The following is a 15,166-nucleotide window of genomic DNA, read 5'->3' as shown; positions in this document are numbered from 1 at the left end:
GCTTCTGTCTTCGATTCTTGATTTTCAGAAGACACTACTGCTATTGATTCGTCCTCCAATTAAATATTAACCTCCATCCAAGCCCAATATCTCTGAACTCATTCATGAAAAATTACCTCTAATTAGATCTAAAAAAACACCCCGAAATAAAAATCCGACGTAAACAGATACTGACTCATGGCCAAACTGAAAGTAAACCAACTTCTGCATTTATCTCAAACGGCCTCGAATTGACCGTACATTTTTATACTGTTTTGGGTCGACGTGAAGGTAAAACCCATTTAATTTCGAAACCACTACCAGCTACCCAAAAAATAAACTGAAAAAGCCTTTTCCACCTGCGTCATTTTATTTTACCTCACCGTGAAAAATTTCTTCCTGTTTATATGGGCAATGATTAAATAGGTGAAAACTCGAGAGTTTAAAACCCTGTACGTTGCCACATTTTTCTTTTAACCCTCGCCAAAGACATTTCCCGGGGAAAACTGTGAAAAAGTGACACGAAACTAATGTGAGTATGCTCGTGCATGAAGTGGGTATACAGTGAAGTGCATAAGATGTATAGAAATAAACTACGCTTAAATTAACCTAAGAAATGCACCCTTTATACCAACCTTAAATTTTTAGGTTTATGGGATCATTTGGGAAAAATGGTACCTAATCCCCAATGCATTTCAAAGTGGCAACTGCCCTATTGTGCCCTTATGGTAAGAGGGAATAAATAAACTTTATTGTAATAGTGTTTACTCAATCCGGTACAGTTGTGTGTTCGAACAATAAGCATGGGTCCCTCGTGACACGCAGTTATAACGCTTTGTATGTTTTAGACATACGGAATGGGGCCTGTTAAAGGCTGTGACCATTTGGACAAACAAATCGATTTTGCATTTTCTGTCATACATTTCAGAGGCTTCATTCTAGAATAAATAGAGTTCGAACCAACTTCAAGCAAAACTGGAAATAATCCTGCATATAGCAGGAACAATCTGACTCCAGAGTCTGCTGTAAGCACGACAAATATGGGAAAACTAAAGAGCAATAATCTCCTCCGCTAAAATTGACGGTCATTCCAGAACCCACATCTAGAAATTTCGGGATTACGTTAAATACTTATTCGGTCCATAAATATTTGTTTTAAACGTTACGTCGGCCACATTAGGGTCCTTTTTGTCCTTTATAAGCATGATTAAATTTTAAACATAGCACTGTGAACGCCCCAGGAATTGCTCTGCGCCACATTGGACATGTGCCATGCAGTTAGTTCAGTTACATTATTGCCCCATAGAGGATCATAAAGACATGGAGATTACGGTATATTTCACATAACGGGAGTCAACGAGGAAATTGTCTTTCCAAGAAATTTAATTTATTGATTTTCCGAGAGTTGTAGGGCTAAGAGCAAATACACCCATATGGGCTCGTTCTACCATGTGCTAAGTCACCATCTGAGACGCAATACTGTGTCAACTTATATTTTTTTCACATCATCTTGCACCGAGAACCGCCCCCCTTTAATTTCCATGTTCCTTATTTGAGGAGGAGCCCGGAAGCATCTTCGAGTTTTTCAAATCTCTAATCTCGCCAATCATCAACCAACCGAAGCCACGTCGAAGTTCTTTATTCAAATTCACACTTTTCGTCTATGTCGTTTTTTTGGATCGTTATTGACCGCAATCAGCAGAACGATTATGCCACTATTTGAAATTGAATGGCATCAATGATGAAGCATATTTCATTCAGCAGAAATCCCACCATTGTTGTACTGCTGTTGATTCTCTTGAATACGGCTATTGTTGTTACTTCTGTAAATTGTTGTTTGGTTAAAATCCTTTTCGCGTTACGTTTTTTAAAAGCTTCTAAAGCATAATTTCTGAAAAATACCAAAATTTATGACAAAGGCCGCTTTTTGCAATAGGCATGAGCATAAAATAAGATACCACGCTGTTTTTGAGAAACTCAAAAGGGAATTTTAATGAAGTTTCCGTCTTCTGGAAGTCCAAAATACTTGATATCTGTAAATTCCTCAGCTTTGGCTCCGATTTTTTTAATAAACTTGAAGCGAGTTTGTTCCGGATGAAAGCTCGAAATTGATGAAAGGAAAGACTCCTGAACAGTAATGGTAAACTTTTTTCTAGTTGAGAGGTATTTACAGTATTTCCAGAAAAAATATTGAGGAGCCAAGCAGTAATGGAAAGAATGTGTCGAGTATTCCGGCCACGAGAGTTCATATATTTACTTGCTTCTATCTATAACACTGCAATTCCTTGATTTTTTTTTCAATAATCTATAATTGCTTAATTTTTACAGGAAGCTTTTCACCATGGAAGAAAAGGATGAAAATGCCTATCAAATGAGGTCACCATTAGTCTGGGCAGAAAAAAGACAGGGAATGTAGGCAGCAAACATATAAACACAATATACGTATATGTTGAGAATAATTAGCGAGATAGAACGTGATTTTTCGTTGTGTACAGTAAATAGAAAACTTAAAAAATGATTCCACTTGTAGACGAGTTGGATTATTAAGTAATTAGTTTTCCCATAATTTCTGAAACGCAAAACTCTCTGACAAAAGAAATTTCTCACTATCGGATAAAGCATGAAAATTTATATCAAATGAAACCACGCCGGGGGAAATAATTTAGGTGGAGAGTGCTTTCTCCAGTGTGTAAATCAGACGGAAAACCCAGACCTCAAACCTGCAAATACGACGTATGAAATTCCTTCACAGTTTCTGAAACACAGTTCACAAGAAATTCTGCTCCATCAGAAAGAGTAGAAAATTTTTCATGAAATAAGAATTTTCCCTTTTTTGCAAAACAACGCTTTTCCCCAGTAAAAATTTTCTAAACTCAAGGACCAAGATTATAGAAAACCCTCGCTCATCAGGCTTAATATGCGGTTTAACAACACTATTCTCTCCTTTCTTTCACATATTTTAGCATAAAATCGATATGCTAGTTAAAGATAAAATATGCTCCTATAAAGATAATTCCTGGCTATAGCGTTTACCTTGCATTTGCATTTGCGGGATGAAAAATGATGATTAAATTTATCGAAAGATCGATCCCGTCAGCGTGCGCTAAGGGATGTTTTCTGCGACCATGTAAATTTTACGTCCCTCTAATGTTGTAATGTAGGGCAGGTAATCGCATGGCACAAGTTCAATCGACCAAAAATAATTGCTTGCGCCTTCATGCTGCAGTGTTTGCAGTTTAGTTGCTAGATTGTAATCGCTGGGATATACTGGGTCAGTATTAAATGTAAAATTTACAACAGGACCCCGCTGACGCAAACGTGTATTTCCAAGTTGAGTTTATCGGTAAAACTAATGCCGTGATATCGAAATACTGCCAGGGGTGTATTTTCTGTTACGTCAATACGATGATATATATCGTGGTAGTAAACATCCTCTTTAAACTCGAGTACAATAACAAAATTTGTTGTACTAAAGTCTTGCATTAAACAGGAGGGATAAATTAAACACTAAATGTAAGTGAACGCCCTCAGAACTGCTTCCTGCTGCCTTGGACATGTTCCATGTTGTTGGTCGTGTTATATTATTACTCCACCGAGGACCATAAAGACATAATAATTACCGCATACTTCACATTGTTGTGGCTAACAAGGAAGCTTAACGAGAAGTTATTGTGGAGATAAGTTTTAGCTGAATTTTTATGGCTTAAATTGAAACCATTAGGTTGAATCTATGAGCTTTACTTTGTAGGGCATTACACACCGCAGTAGTAGCAAAGACCTGTAAACCAGAATTAATGCCTGTTAAAAAAACAAAACATTTTCGGTGAATGATGAATGACGCATTGGCCCATCGGGCGAATAAGGCTGATCATACAAAAAAATCTCGCAATAAACGCTGAATCGTAGACGTAGCCAATTTTACGTGTAAAAACCATATGCTATTTACCATCAAATATCTGATAACAGGCAACAAATGAATTTATCTAAGATATGCTTCTGATATTTCAAGACCTACTTGAGACATTTTTACTGATCACCCTCTATAGTTAATGCATTACTGGGAGATGAGGAGTGAATTGGAGTCGTAGAAGCGCGAGGACTTTTAACCAAAATAGTGCACCTATCATACTTCAATCGAGATTGAAAGCGTCTGCCATGTCTTATATCCTGAGCGCCAAAGCCCCTTCCTCCAATGCACACGCATGCGCACGCGCGTTATATCAATATAAATACGACGCACAATCCAGTTGCCGCCTCAGTATTTGTTGTAATGCATAAGTATGCATTGTTGTAATGCTCATAGCCCTATGGCCCTGTGAAAAGTCTTATGAAAACACCTTGAAAATCAATAGAAGCACATCACCGAAATCCGATCAGCTCTAATAATAGCTGAATTTGGCATGTATCGGTTCTGCTATGATGCTATGTATGATTTTTGTCCCTACAACAGTTTTTTTACAACCCCGGATTCGACTAACTAGCTCTGAAGAAAATATTATGTTCGTTCTGTAATAATCTAGAGAGCTCTAAAACTGCAATATCCACAACTCGTATTTTTTATCTCACAGTGTATACATTTTTTAAAAGAATTTTTGTCCGGCCTAACTGTCCATGTGCAGATTCGGCAATGGACATTACTTTTACCGATAAAGAGTATTTACATTATATTAGTGTTTCCTTTTTGTTGGTACGAGCCGGAGAGTGGAAATACGGGTGTTTAAATTTTATGCCGCGTTTATTTTCTCGTGTTAGGAATTTGTGAGGATTTAAATTTAAAACCGTAGTACGAGTTTTGCGAATTAGAACATGTGCAAGGATTGTGAATTTAGAGTCGTATCGTGGTTATGTACGAAGCATTAGCTTTTTTAGGGGCTTAAGCCTAATCTCGCAAAGTATCCCAAAGTCAAACATTTCCTTTGTCTCGTTAAAATATAGAGTTTAGCTCAAAGGTTTTTTGCGGAGGTCCCAAAATAACAGACTTAATTAAAATTATAAACCCAGAAAGCTTCCAAGACCATTAAAATATAATGATAAAATTCCCTCCTTAATTCTTCTTCAAATCGTTCAGCCAGATAAGTAATAAAACCCAATTAACTCATAATTCCTTTATCCGACTTTCCTTTCTCCTTTATTGGAAAACAAAAATAATAAACTTTAATTTTCGAGTAATTATTGCCGGACTGTTTAAGAGGAATTGACGTGGAACGAATGAAGGCTATCGAATAAGTTTCAAGTAATTAAAGTTTGTATGTACTTTGGAAACTCCTTTTAAAGGAGAAAAATTTATAACTTTGATGGTACAATAATTCCACGTCTTTTAAGCCGTATTTCCAAACTTCCATCATTTCGTCAACTGCAATTCATAGGAAACTCCCATATTTCAGATTCCCGGTGTAATATCGGCCTTTTTGGCAACAAGACGACGACGTCGACGTCGCTTCCGAGAGCGATGCCACCGAGTTACCGGTCAATACACAGCAACGTAGTTAACCCTATTTGCCCTGTGAGGTCGCCACCTCTCAGGCTTCCTCATTTTGGGCTAAAGTAGGTCAACAGAGACATTTTATCAGGGCATATTACAAAGGGACTGCAAAATTACATCAAGAATATTGTTGGTATTTTGGTCTAGGTACAATGGTCCCTGATTGTGGAAGAGAAAAGCTTTCGAGAGTCCAGGACGAGAGTTCATTAGGTTAAGCAAATAGGGATGAAACGGTAATTTTTTGATTATGTGGCCAAGGTCGTTAAGGGTACTGAAAATGCACCCTTCCGGCGAGAGCATGAGAAAATACGTCTTCCTTGTACGCGCACGAAAAACTGCAATTTTTCGCACTCCTGAAGGAATTTAGAGTCTGATATTGAAAAGTGTCGTTAGTTATCCGTCGGAAATGTATTTTCAGGTATTACATAGACTGCAACTATCACTTGTGCATGGTAAAATGCTATTTTGTGGACTCGTAATGAAATATGCTATTCCCATTAAAAGTTAACAAACTGAATCTGATCTTAATCAGTGGCATTCTGCAAATGGAGAGAGAACCAAGATGTTTCAGTGGAGCAAATTCGGTTTTAGTCGAAGATTAAAGACACCAGTGACACCATCAGTGGGAAAATAAATAAAAGCGGCCCCTATAGAGAGTCATACACAATAGAAACTAGAGGTGAAGCACGAGATACTGCTCAAATTTGAGGTAGGTACCTATTGGACCTCGCGAAAGAGACAATTCCTTGATTTATCCTGTATTAAATAAAATTTTATATTATGTCTGTAATAAAATATAGAAATTTGATGTAAAATTTTCTAAATATTCCCATATCTGGTCTAAATTTTAGCATCAAATACGTTGGCAAAGGTGCCCTCTTTATCACCATCCACATCTCCAAAGAGCTTTCGCTAAGTAGTTTTAAAGCAGGTTTCAATAAAGCAACAATTTAATGCAAATAGTTTTTAACCATTACGGCAATATTCAGCAAACTACAAGTTTAGCGGTGTATACAAATTCGGCTAAGATATTGCATTCAAACTTACATCTCAAAAACGAACTTATCTCATGCTGACCTAAATATTTTCAATATCCAAAACACCGAACCAACTAGACAATTCTCCTCCATGACCAATCACACATCAGAGTTATTAATTGCTTAGTTGATTGATTAGGATGGTTTTACATGTCTATCTCCTTGTAAGTATTTTATGTACTTTCTGTACTTAATAACAGATTACTTATTATTAATGCGCGATCTTAACTGTGTGAATAAGTTAATAAAAAAATACTTACATAATTTGAGGAATTACATGAGTAATTTTTGATAAGAAATCCACAGCATTTTTCAGCGGAAAGGTGAAGAAAATAAGTAAAACTGAAAAGTTGAATTGCCAAGTGGAAATTCACTTTTCATTCTCATGTCAGCAGTAAAAAGAAAGATCTATGAAATTATCAAGATTGAACGTCTGAAAACACGTCAGACTAGCGGATTAAGCTATAACCAGAAACTACGTGGAAACCCGACTCTTCAATCGAATAACTCGTTGACACCCACGAAAATCGAACTTACGTATCACCCGGACTAGAAATGTTCTCTAGAAAATTACTTATCTTCTCTGGGGTCTTCCGTATTATCTGTCCTAAAGGATTGAAACAAGTTAGTCCCATAATGAAATTAAAAATATTGACCGGCAATTCACTTAGTTAAATGAATAATAGCGCTTTAGAAACTAAGGGGAAGAGCAGACATTAAACGAATTAAATAAACGACGGCATGTAGCTTTGAAAGTTGGCAGACATTTTATTGCTTCATAAAGATTAATATTTTTGAAATGCCGTTCTGCATCTGCGACTGCCGTTGTGGATATTTATTTAAATTGCTCCCAGTTAAAAATTGGAATGGGACGAGGCGAATACTGTCATAAAGCAAAATGTTAAAATTGGCTTTCATTTGCTGAAATGTTTTTGTAGGACTTGAACTTTTGATTTGGGGAAATGGTAAAACATTGAATTCCAATGCCAGAAATATAGAAGGTTTTAATCAATCTTTAAAACTTATGCATCCAAAATTGGAGTCTGTGCATTTTTAGTTTAAATCGACGTTGTCAACAACATAAGCAACTATACAGAGATTTTTCTGCACTTGAAACATAAACCTTTAGAAAACTCTTTATTCAAATGCTCATTTAATCTGATATGTCTGGAGTGGCATTTTTGAATGAAATACTCTTTTGAAAGGTTTCCTGTGGAAGGATCCATCTCTGCGTATGACATCAATAATCCATTTTAATCCCGGTAAGTTGGAAAAAGATATTCAGTTTCTAGTTATACTTACTTTTTGTCCACAAATTGTTTTAAGAATTCGTTTTCCGCAAGGTGAGAGCGTTTTAAATGTTGCTGCTGCTACCCAAGGTGCGATCAAAAGGGAGCACGTAAAAAAAAATAGGAACTGTTAGATAAGTCCACGAAATTTTAGGAAAAATTGTATTCCTGATAATTACAGAATAGTAAAGAATCATCCAACATTAAACAAAAATTAAGGTTAACGGCACAATAACACAACTTGCCGGTAAAGGGGATAGTCTAGCTAAAGTCGGTTAGTGGGTCACCGTGAAAAAGACAGAGTAATGCGGGCTAACTGTTTGTATCATGTGTTTGCCCTTGTCTCCAGATGGCATGGTGTGGGGATCGGAAAGAGACAGATTGGCAATTTCAAATTGTCAAAATGTCATGTAACTGTCATTAGTGTCATCCAAAAAATCGAGAAGATTCTGCCTGTTTGTTTGACATTTGAACCAACGCTGGCGCCTACTGTCTAAGCTAGGATTAACTCGACAACTTTAACACTGTCGTTATTCATTGCGTGGTTTATACGCTTAGCTAAGCGCCGCTTATGTTGACGCAGCGCAAACGACGATAAGCAAATCTTATGTAGCAAAACTTTAGATACATTTTGACTCATCTTGTTCCAAGTCACTCATGCTTCCTAAGACATGAGTGACGTCGATTGTCATATCTATAAGTAGTATATTGATTTTTTATGAAGTTTGAATACTATCTAGTACTTCTTGAGTGATGACTGCTCCCTCTAAAATCTCAGAATTCCTCATATCTGCTATGCATTGTAAAATAGATAAACTTATTTGCATAGAAATTTACGCATCAATAAGCAAATATTTTCGCTTCTTAACTGCTTCTGGTTAACCTTTGGAATAAGTTTCCTGTCTGATTTAACGGGAACGTAGCGAATAAGGGCAAATAAAGCTAGTAGATTTGCATACTTATGGCCACTTTTTCCGCCCCTTGTAGTTCATCAATTATTGATTGAACCCTGTATTTAGCAAACCAGACAACGTACCTCCCAAATGAGGCAAAAACGTGCGGAGTTCCAACCTGGACGTGTGGCAATGAATCCTTTTTAATTTGGGTCCCAGTAGGGGTGACTGCTGCTCCGCACCGGACGGGATTCACAATCACTATTAATGCCCCGCTAAGTGGCAATAAAGTTTAGAGACATCACCCGACGTCGAATTAGTATGCATCGACCATGTTCCCAGGGAAAATTACGCGACACGGAGGCCAAACTGGCCGGTCCTTCGGTGAGAATTGAACTAACGATGTCACAAAGGCTGCTCTGTTTGATTTAAGGTGGGATATATGCGATCTAATTTGATCCAATTTATGCGAGCGTAGAGCTCCATTTGACATGATAATCAGGCATTCCGAAATGTGAATCTATAGGGGGATAGGTAGAGGCCTCAAAAAGGAAATCACCGATAGAGAAACAAGAGACAAACCAAAGAGTGGAGAAACTACAAAAGACCATAGAGGACTCGCTATCAAATTTCAACGTTATTTCGGCTTGAAATATCTGCTAGGACAGCAAATCGAATTTGATAATAAGACGAATCAAAAGCAACTGGTGTCTCATCACCCTGCAATAATTCAATCTCGTGTTTCTATGTCCCAACAGGGATATACCTTGTACCAGTGGAATAAAGTATATCAGTGAAGTAACGACAGCAGCACCTCAATTGATCATACGGTATGATTTAGACAAAAAGACCGATTCACACGAGGTGAGTCACTACGTGATAGTCAGGCAGAACCAAATGTGAGTCTATACGGGAGAGATTGAGATCTGAAAAGGGAAGTCACCGATAGAGAAGCATGAGACAAACAAGAAACACGAGAAACGACAAAAGACTCGAGAAAAAACTTTTCATCGATTCACACTTAAATTTCACATCAACGCCCATAAATTGCAAATTTGAATAGAGCTGTGACACCCTGTAGAGATTCTTTATTATTTAGTAACATGAATATCATTGGAGTAGACGTCATTTTCTTCCACTTGCAGAGCTTTAAATTTGATAATGCAGTTTACCAGGAAACTCCGCTTGAGACAATCAAAGTGAACTATAAAATTTCTCTATATACGGCGTTTTATGGTGAAGTTTCGCTAAATCAGAATATATCACAAGCTTATTCTTAATTCTATTCATATTTTATATTGGGCTTATATCATAAGGTCATTGTAGCTGAAATAACTATTTAAATTTGGTGTTTCTGGGTCTGCCATCATTGAAATTTTATAAATAACAGGGAGAGAGTTGTTCATTTTTAGCCTGAAATTTCCCATTGGTGAGTTAAATTCAGTAACGAGACTTGAAGATAAAGAAGAAGAATGCTTCTTTCCACCAATATTTGCCTAATATCCTAGAATCCTAAATATTTGCGACATTTTACTGAATTTCCTCTGTATATAGTCTGGAAATAAGAATTGGCCTTTTGTAATACTTCTTCAAACATTTTAAGTATCAAAGACCATATAATTTTCTTGTTCTTGAAGCATTCAAATTTTGCTTTACTAAAGCAAGAATAGAAATATATAGAAAATAAGATAGAAAAAAAATAGAAAGGATAGAAAAAGAAGAAACAATAAAGCCATTCTGCAAATATAGTATATCTCTACATTAAGAGCATTAATCCTCACATTCCTCAAAAACCTTATAATTCAATACAGCAATTCCTTTAGCTATTCTTGTGTAGAAAAATAAATCAACTACAAATTGCCTTTTAATTAACCTTTTTCCAATTATTGGTAAGTAGAAATGATTGTGTAAAATATTGTTGTTTCACTTGAAAACAAGGCAAAAAATGCACGTTTCCGTATTTTTTTTAAAGAAAAAAATTACAAATTATGAAAAAGATAATAAGCAACAAACTGAAAAATATTTTCAGAAATTGGTGATGTAAAAAGTATAATTGCTATGTAGAGGCGTTGCCTAAACAATTTTGTTATTGAGTTTTCATTGAAAGAAGTTTTAACTACGATAAAATTATTACACATTATTCATATATCATGTACGGGGTGTGTCATAAGCAACCTTCAACCGAAAATTATTTTTTTAGGGTTATTTATGATTTTTTCCAAATTTGATTTCTTTGAAGAATTCTAGTTAATATATCTGGCCTTCGTAGTCAAATAATTGTTTGTATTTATAAAAATTTCACGGTATCTATTCTATCACCAGATCAATATGCCTAGGAGGAGAATTTGAACCTCTCGACAAATATTCTCAGAAGATATTTCATTTTTCAAGCAATATTCTCATTGTTTTTTTGCAAAATACGCAAATATGCTTTTTGATAAGCAACAGTATCCAGTTGAGGAAAATGCTTTCTTCCAAACCACTCAAAAGTTGCTAAGTATCAGTACTTATAAGCCACGAGGCTTGATAGCACGTTTAAAATAGTACTAAAGTCTGATTTATTAGTAAGATTATGTCATAAAAATAGATATCCAGACGATTCTTCCATAAAGATTTTACATTCAGATTGTTGAAGTTGAGACTCTCCCTTCACTTCCGAAGGAATCAGGAGTATTTACTATTATCTTGGATATATCTTCTATTGTGCAATTTTACCTTTGGCACCATTTCCGAAATTTAGTCTTTATGGAGTAATTTCACTCCTTATAACTTTGCAATTTCTGCACAAAACTTACCAGGGGGCAGATACTGGACTTCTTCACCGGATCCAACATCTCCATTTGGTGGAAGCTGGTATTCCGTCATGCGTCGCAATGTAGCAGAATGTAGCGAACCACCCCGGGGTGGTATTTCTGGAGGTGCTGGTTCTGGAGGAGAGTCTTCAGCTGAAAATTCAATTACTTACTAAATTGCACATTTCAGTGGAATTCAGTTGCTCAATAGCAAACATAGTATGTATCAATTAACTATGGAAAAAGGAGCGAATGGGCAGTCACAATAGCAGGAACTGTATTAGAACAGGGGGAATTGAATGTTTTAGTTTGTGCTAGAAGTAATTTTTTGAGTAGTTTGTGATTCCTGAAGATTTTGTGTTACCCTTTGGGCCGTTAAAACTCCTCGTGGCTGCATGTTTTCGCCTCATTTCGGCTAGCTGCACTGACTGAAGCAAAAAATCATTGCGGAAAACTAAACGTAACAATTAACAATGATTCTCGGCAATTTTAGTTCTCGGACCAGGAGATTAAGTAAACACTGTTGAATTTTAATGAGTTTCAGAAATAACAGAGAGATGCAAATATAGCGCCAACGACATGTAAATTTATACAAAATTAATACTGTGTTATGTAAATATTAGGGAAAGGTTTTCTCTTTTTACGCCCCTCGTTTTGCACTGCAAACATTTCGATCCAGTGCAAGTCTCTCCCTTTCTTTCAGGACAGATTAGTGATTTGTGCTAAAGACAAGAAATTTTATCCTCATTGAAATTAGTGTCCCTATTCAATTTTTAATAAAAGTTTTAATGCAATATCGGAAGTTTTCAAGTGAATTCCTGTATGAAACGGACTAGACAGAAAACTCCCTAAGGATTGATATAATCCATTTAGCTGATGCGAGATACTTGTTCTAGCGCCACCTATCTTGGATTTAACCCAATTACAGAAGCTCATTCATTAGCATAACTTTCTTGCCACAGCTAATGCCATTGTCCGGCTTAGCACTATAAGTGAGTTTGAAGCTGATTACTATCACTAGAACAAGCTGCACAACTGGACAGCGACGCTAACGTGCTTGTCTGGAAAATTTCGGCCAAGGGGAAATATATTTTGTGTGTTATCAGCAAAATCTTACCATTGCTAAGCCTTCTGTTTTGTTCGTGATACGAAATGTCACCGTTAGGCTGCAATATATTATCATTGCAATTGCTGTTGCAGGAAGTTGCGCTGCTACTTGATGTCATTCCGCCCATTCTGTGTCGCCTTCCTGAACGACCCAGGGTGGTGTTGTTTGACAGGGATTTCTTGTTTCCGGTGGCATATATAACTTCCCCTGCAACTAAAATATATTGTGCATAAGATGTTGCGATTTCTTTTCGAAAGATGTTCCAGAAAATAACTCAAGAGAAGGTCAAAAAATTTTTGTTTCTCTGAGCTAGCAATGGTCTATTTACAGATTTGCGGTAACAAGTGTTAGCCGAAGACATTTCTTCTTCAACTATCTAAGCGCCCACCTCAATTATTATGAATTTTTTATGCTAAATACAACGTGTAGTGTAATTAATATTTAATAACCGACGCACGTGTGAGATATTACTTTCTAACACACTGATAACACACCAATGGAAATATCAAAACATGTACAGGGTGTTCTATTTACAACGACAATTTTCGGGGTCTCAAAAAGACGAGAGAATCAAGAAAACGTATTATGCTAGGCACTTTAAGGCCCTTTGTCGCTGCCCATTCCATTCACCATACCATACCATTATCTTCAGGAACTAGACAAGGAAATAGAAAACATATTTAACTTCACTTTACCATACATTATAATTTAAACTATCTACCGTTTCTTTTTTACAGAAAAAGCTATAATTACTTTTTTTTAATTTTTATTTTAGTATAAATATGGGACACTTGCTAGAGGGATTCATTCAAAACATTTGTTCAGTTTAGTGTCAACTACAACTACAACAAAATGAATACCAAAGTTTTTGCTTTAATTTTCTGCATTGGTAATACCCATATTTTAATTTTTAACTTTAAAAATGCACCCAAATTGTTTTCTAGCTTTCGGCATGACCAATGCAGCCTTGAGTGGGTCTGGTACCACTACCCGGTACTGGGACTGTTGCAAACCTTCTTGTTCCTGGTCCGCCAATGTACAAGGCATCAACCCTGTAAGATCCTGCGCGGCTGATGGTGTTACTACTATAGATGCCAACACTGCTTCAGGATGTGATGGTACGTTAACCCAAAAAATGTGGTAAATTGGAGAGATAAAATATTTAATGCCAGGTGGAAGCTCCTACGTCTGCAATTCTCTTCAACCATGGGCAGTGAATGATTCCTTTGCTTACGGCTTTGTAGCCGGTTCCTTCAGCGGTGGTGTAGATACTAGCCAATGTGGCGTTTGCCTTCAGTTCACCTTCACAAGCACTTCAATTGCCGGGAAAACTATGATAGTCCAAAACGTCAATACCGGATCAGACCTGGGACAGAACCACTTTGACATCCAAATCCCTGGAAGTGGAGTTGGTATTTTCACTCAAGGATGTTCCAGCCAGTGGGGCGCCCCTTCTACGGGTTGGGGACAACAATATGGAGGTGTTTCTTCTGATTCAGACTGCAATAATTTGCCTTCAAAACTCCAAGAGGGATGTCACTTTAGATTTGGTTGGTTCGGAAATGCAGATAACCCATCCGTCAGTTTTGTTGAAGTACCATGCCCATCGGCTCTCACCAGTTTGACTGGAACCGCTTAATCACGGATTTTTGTTTAGTATTGGAAATTATGTAATAAATTTAGCTATGCTTTAATGTCCTTCAAATGGATTTTTTTTTATTTTCCTCGACCACTTCATCTTTAACCAATTAAAAAACAATTTAATTCTAGATGCAACGTGAGGAATCTCAAACGTAAGCTTCAGGAAAAACAAACTGATGAAAATAATCCACTTTAAACCGATTTTTCTGTTTGACAAACTATCCTGAAACCAAATTCCTCTCCGTCCAGATATCGCTGAAAATTTGATATATAAGGGAGGTTTTTTTTTAATCATGCCAACTCTGCCTGCTAATTAGTAACTTTGATCCCATCAAATCAAGATGAAATATTTGGTTTTAATTCAAAGGAGTAAACATTTGAAATTTTTAATTACTTCCGGTCTCCAATTCGTTGAAACCTAATTCAGAGAAAATTAAAGTTGTTGAAGACAAAACTGTTGGTGCGCAGTCTTCTTAAGAAAGCCATTCTATTATCTGCAATATCAGCATTTTTTCAGCTGTTTTTCCTATCTCTCATCCTTACTTATATTTAGGAACAAAACTTGTATTTTATAATGTTTACTCAGCACTTTTAATGATTTTAATGAATTCTTCTTTGAGATTTTTCTCATGTGTAAACAGAGCGTTTTGCAAATATTCTCAAATCCTGCGATAAGTGGCTCCGTCTAAGTTAGGGCTTAATGGAGTGCTACACCAAAGTATTCTCTATTTCAAAAAATCATCAATTTTCTTTAATACTATCTTACTGGACATTCCAAAAACCGCATGAAGAGTGCCCACTATTGATAGATCAATTTTAAACAGCTTTTTAGAAATCATAAAGATAAAGTGTAAGTGCCGATTTCTAATTTTGAGTAAGTATCCATGACAAAAACTGACTTATTGACAATTAATGATAACACTGAGTATATTTTTCAACGCTATA

The 15,166-nt window shown here is 36.4% G+C and overlaps 2 protein-coding genes across 3 annotated transcripts in view; one reads left to right on the top strand and one right to left on the bottom strand.

The window, feature by feature from the left end:
* Positions 1–15,166, bottom strand: part of Ten-a (tenascin accessory) — a 244,158-nt gene that overhangs the window by 121,384 nt on the left and 107,608 nt on the right. The window contains exons 5-6 of one of the 2 annotated variants that reach the window (XM_066391157.1): positions 12,590–12,793; positions 11,476–11,625 (exon numbers count right to left, since the gene is read on the bottom strand). In XM_066391157.1, the coding sequence (XP_066247254.1) occupies positions 11,476–11,625; positions 12,590–12,793 (354 nt within the window). Of the gene's footprint in view, positions 1–8,823; positions 9,061–11,475; positions 11,626–12,589; positions 12,794–15,166 lie in introns of those variants that run through there. The other variant, XM_066391159.1, reaches the window with a different exon arrangement.
* On the top strand, positions 13,356–14,285 carry LOC136409574 (endoglucanase-like). Its single transcript, XM_066391173.1, has 3 exons — positions 13,356–13,469; positions 13,525–13,698; positions 13,753–14,285. Exons 1-3 carry the CDS (start codon positions 13,433–13,435, stop codon positions 14,217–14,219), a joined length of 678 nt encoding a protein of 225 aa, XP_066247270.1. The 5' UTR covers positions 13,356–13,432; the 3' UTR covers positions 14,220–14,285.

The sequence above is a fragment of the Euwallacea similis genome, chromosome 6, assembly GCF_039881205.1.
Source record: "Euwallacea similis isolate ESF13 chromosome 6, ESF131.1, whole genome shotgun sequence".
Taxonomy (NCBI): domain Eukaryota; kingdom Metazoa; phylum Arthropoda; class Insecta; order Coleoptera; family Curculionidae; genus Euwallacea; species Euwallacea similis.
This window is presented reverse-complemented; position numbering and strand designations above follow the sequence as displayed.

Coding starts and splice junctions, on each gene's coding strand:
- LOC136409574 (XM_066391173.1), top strand. CDS start 13,433: ATGAATACCAAAGTTTTTGCTTTAATTTTCTGCATTG. Junction 13,470..13,524: donor TGCTTTAATTTTCTGCATTG/GTAATACCCATA, acceptor ATTGTTTTCTAG/CTTTCGGCATGACCAATGCA. Junction 13,699..13,752: donor CACTGCTTCAGGATGTGATG/GTACGTTAACCC, acceptor ATTTAATGCCAG/GTGGAAGCTCCTACGTCTGC.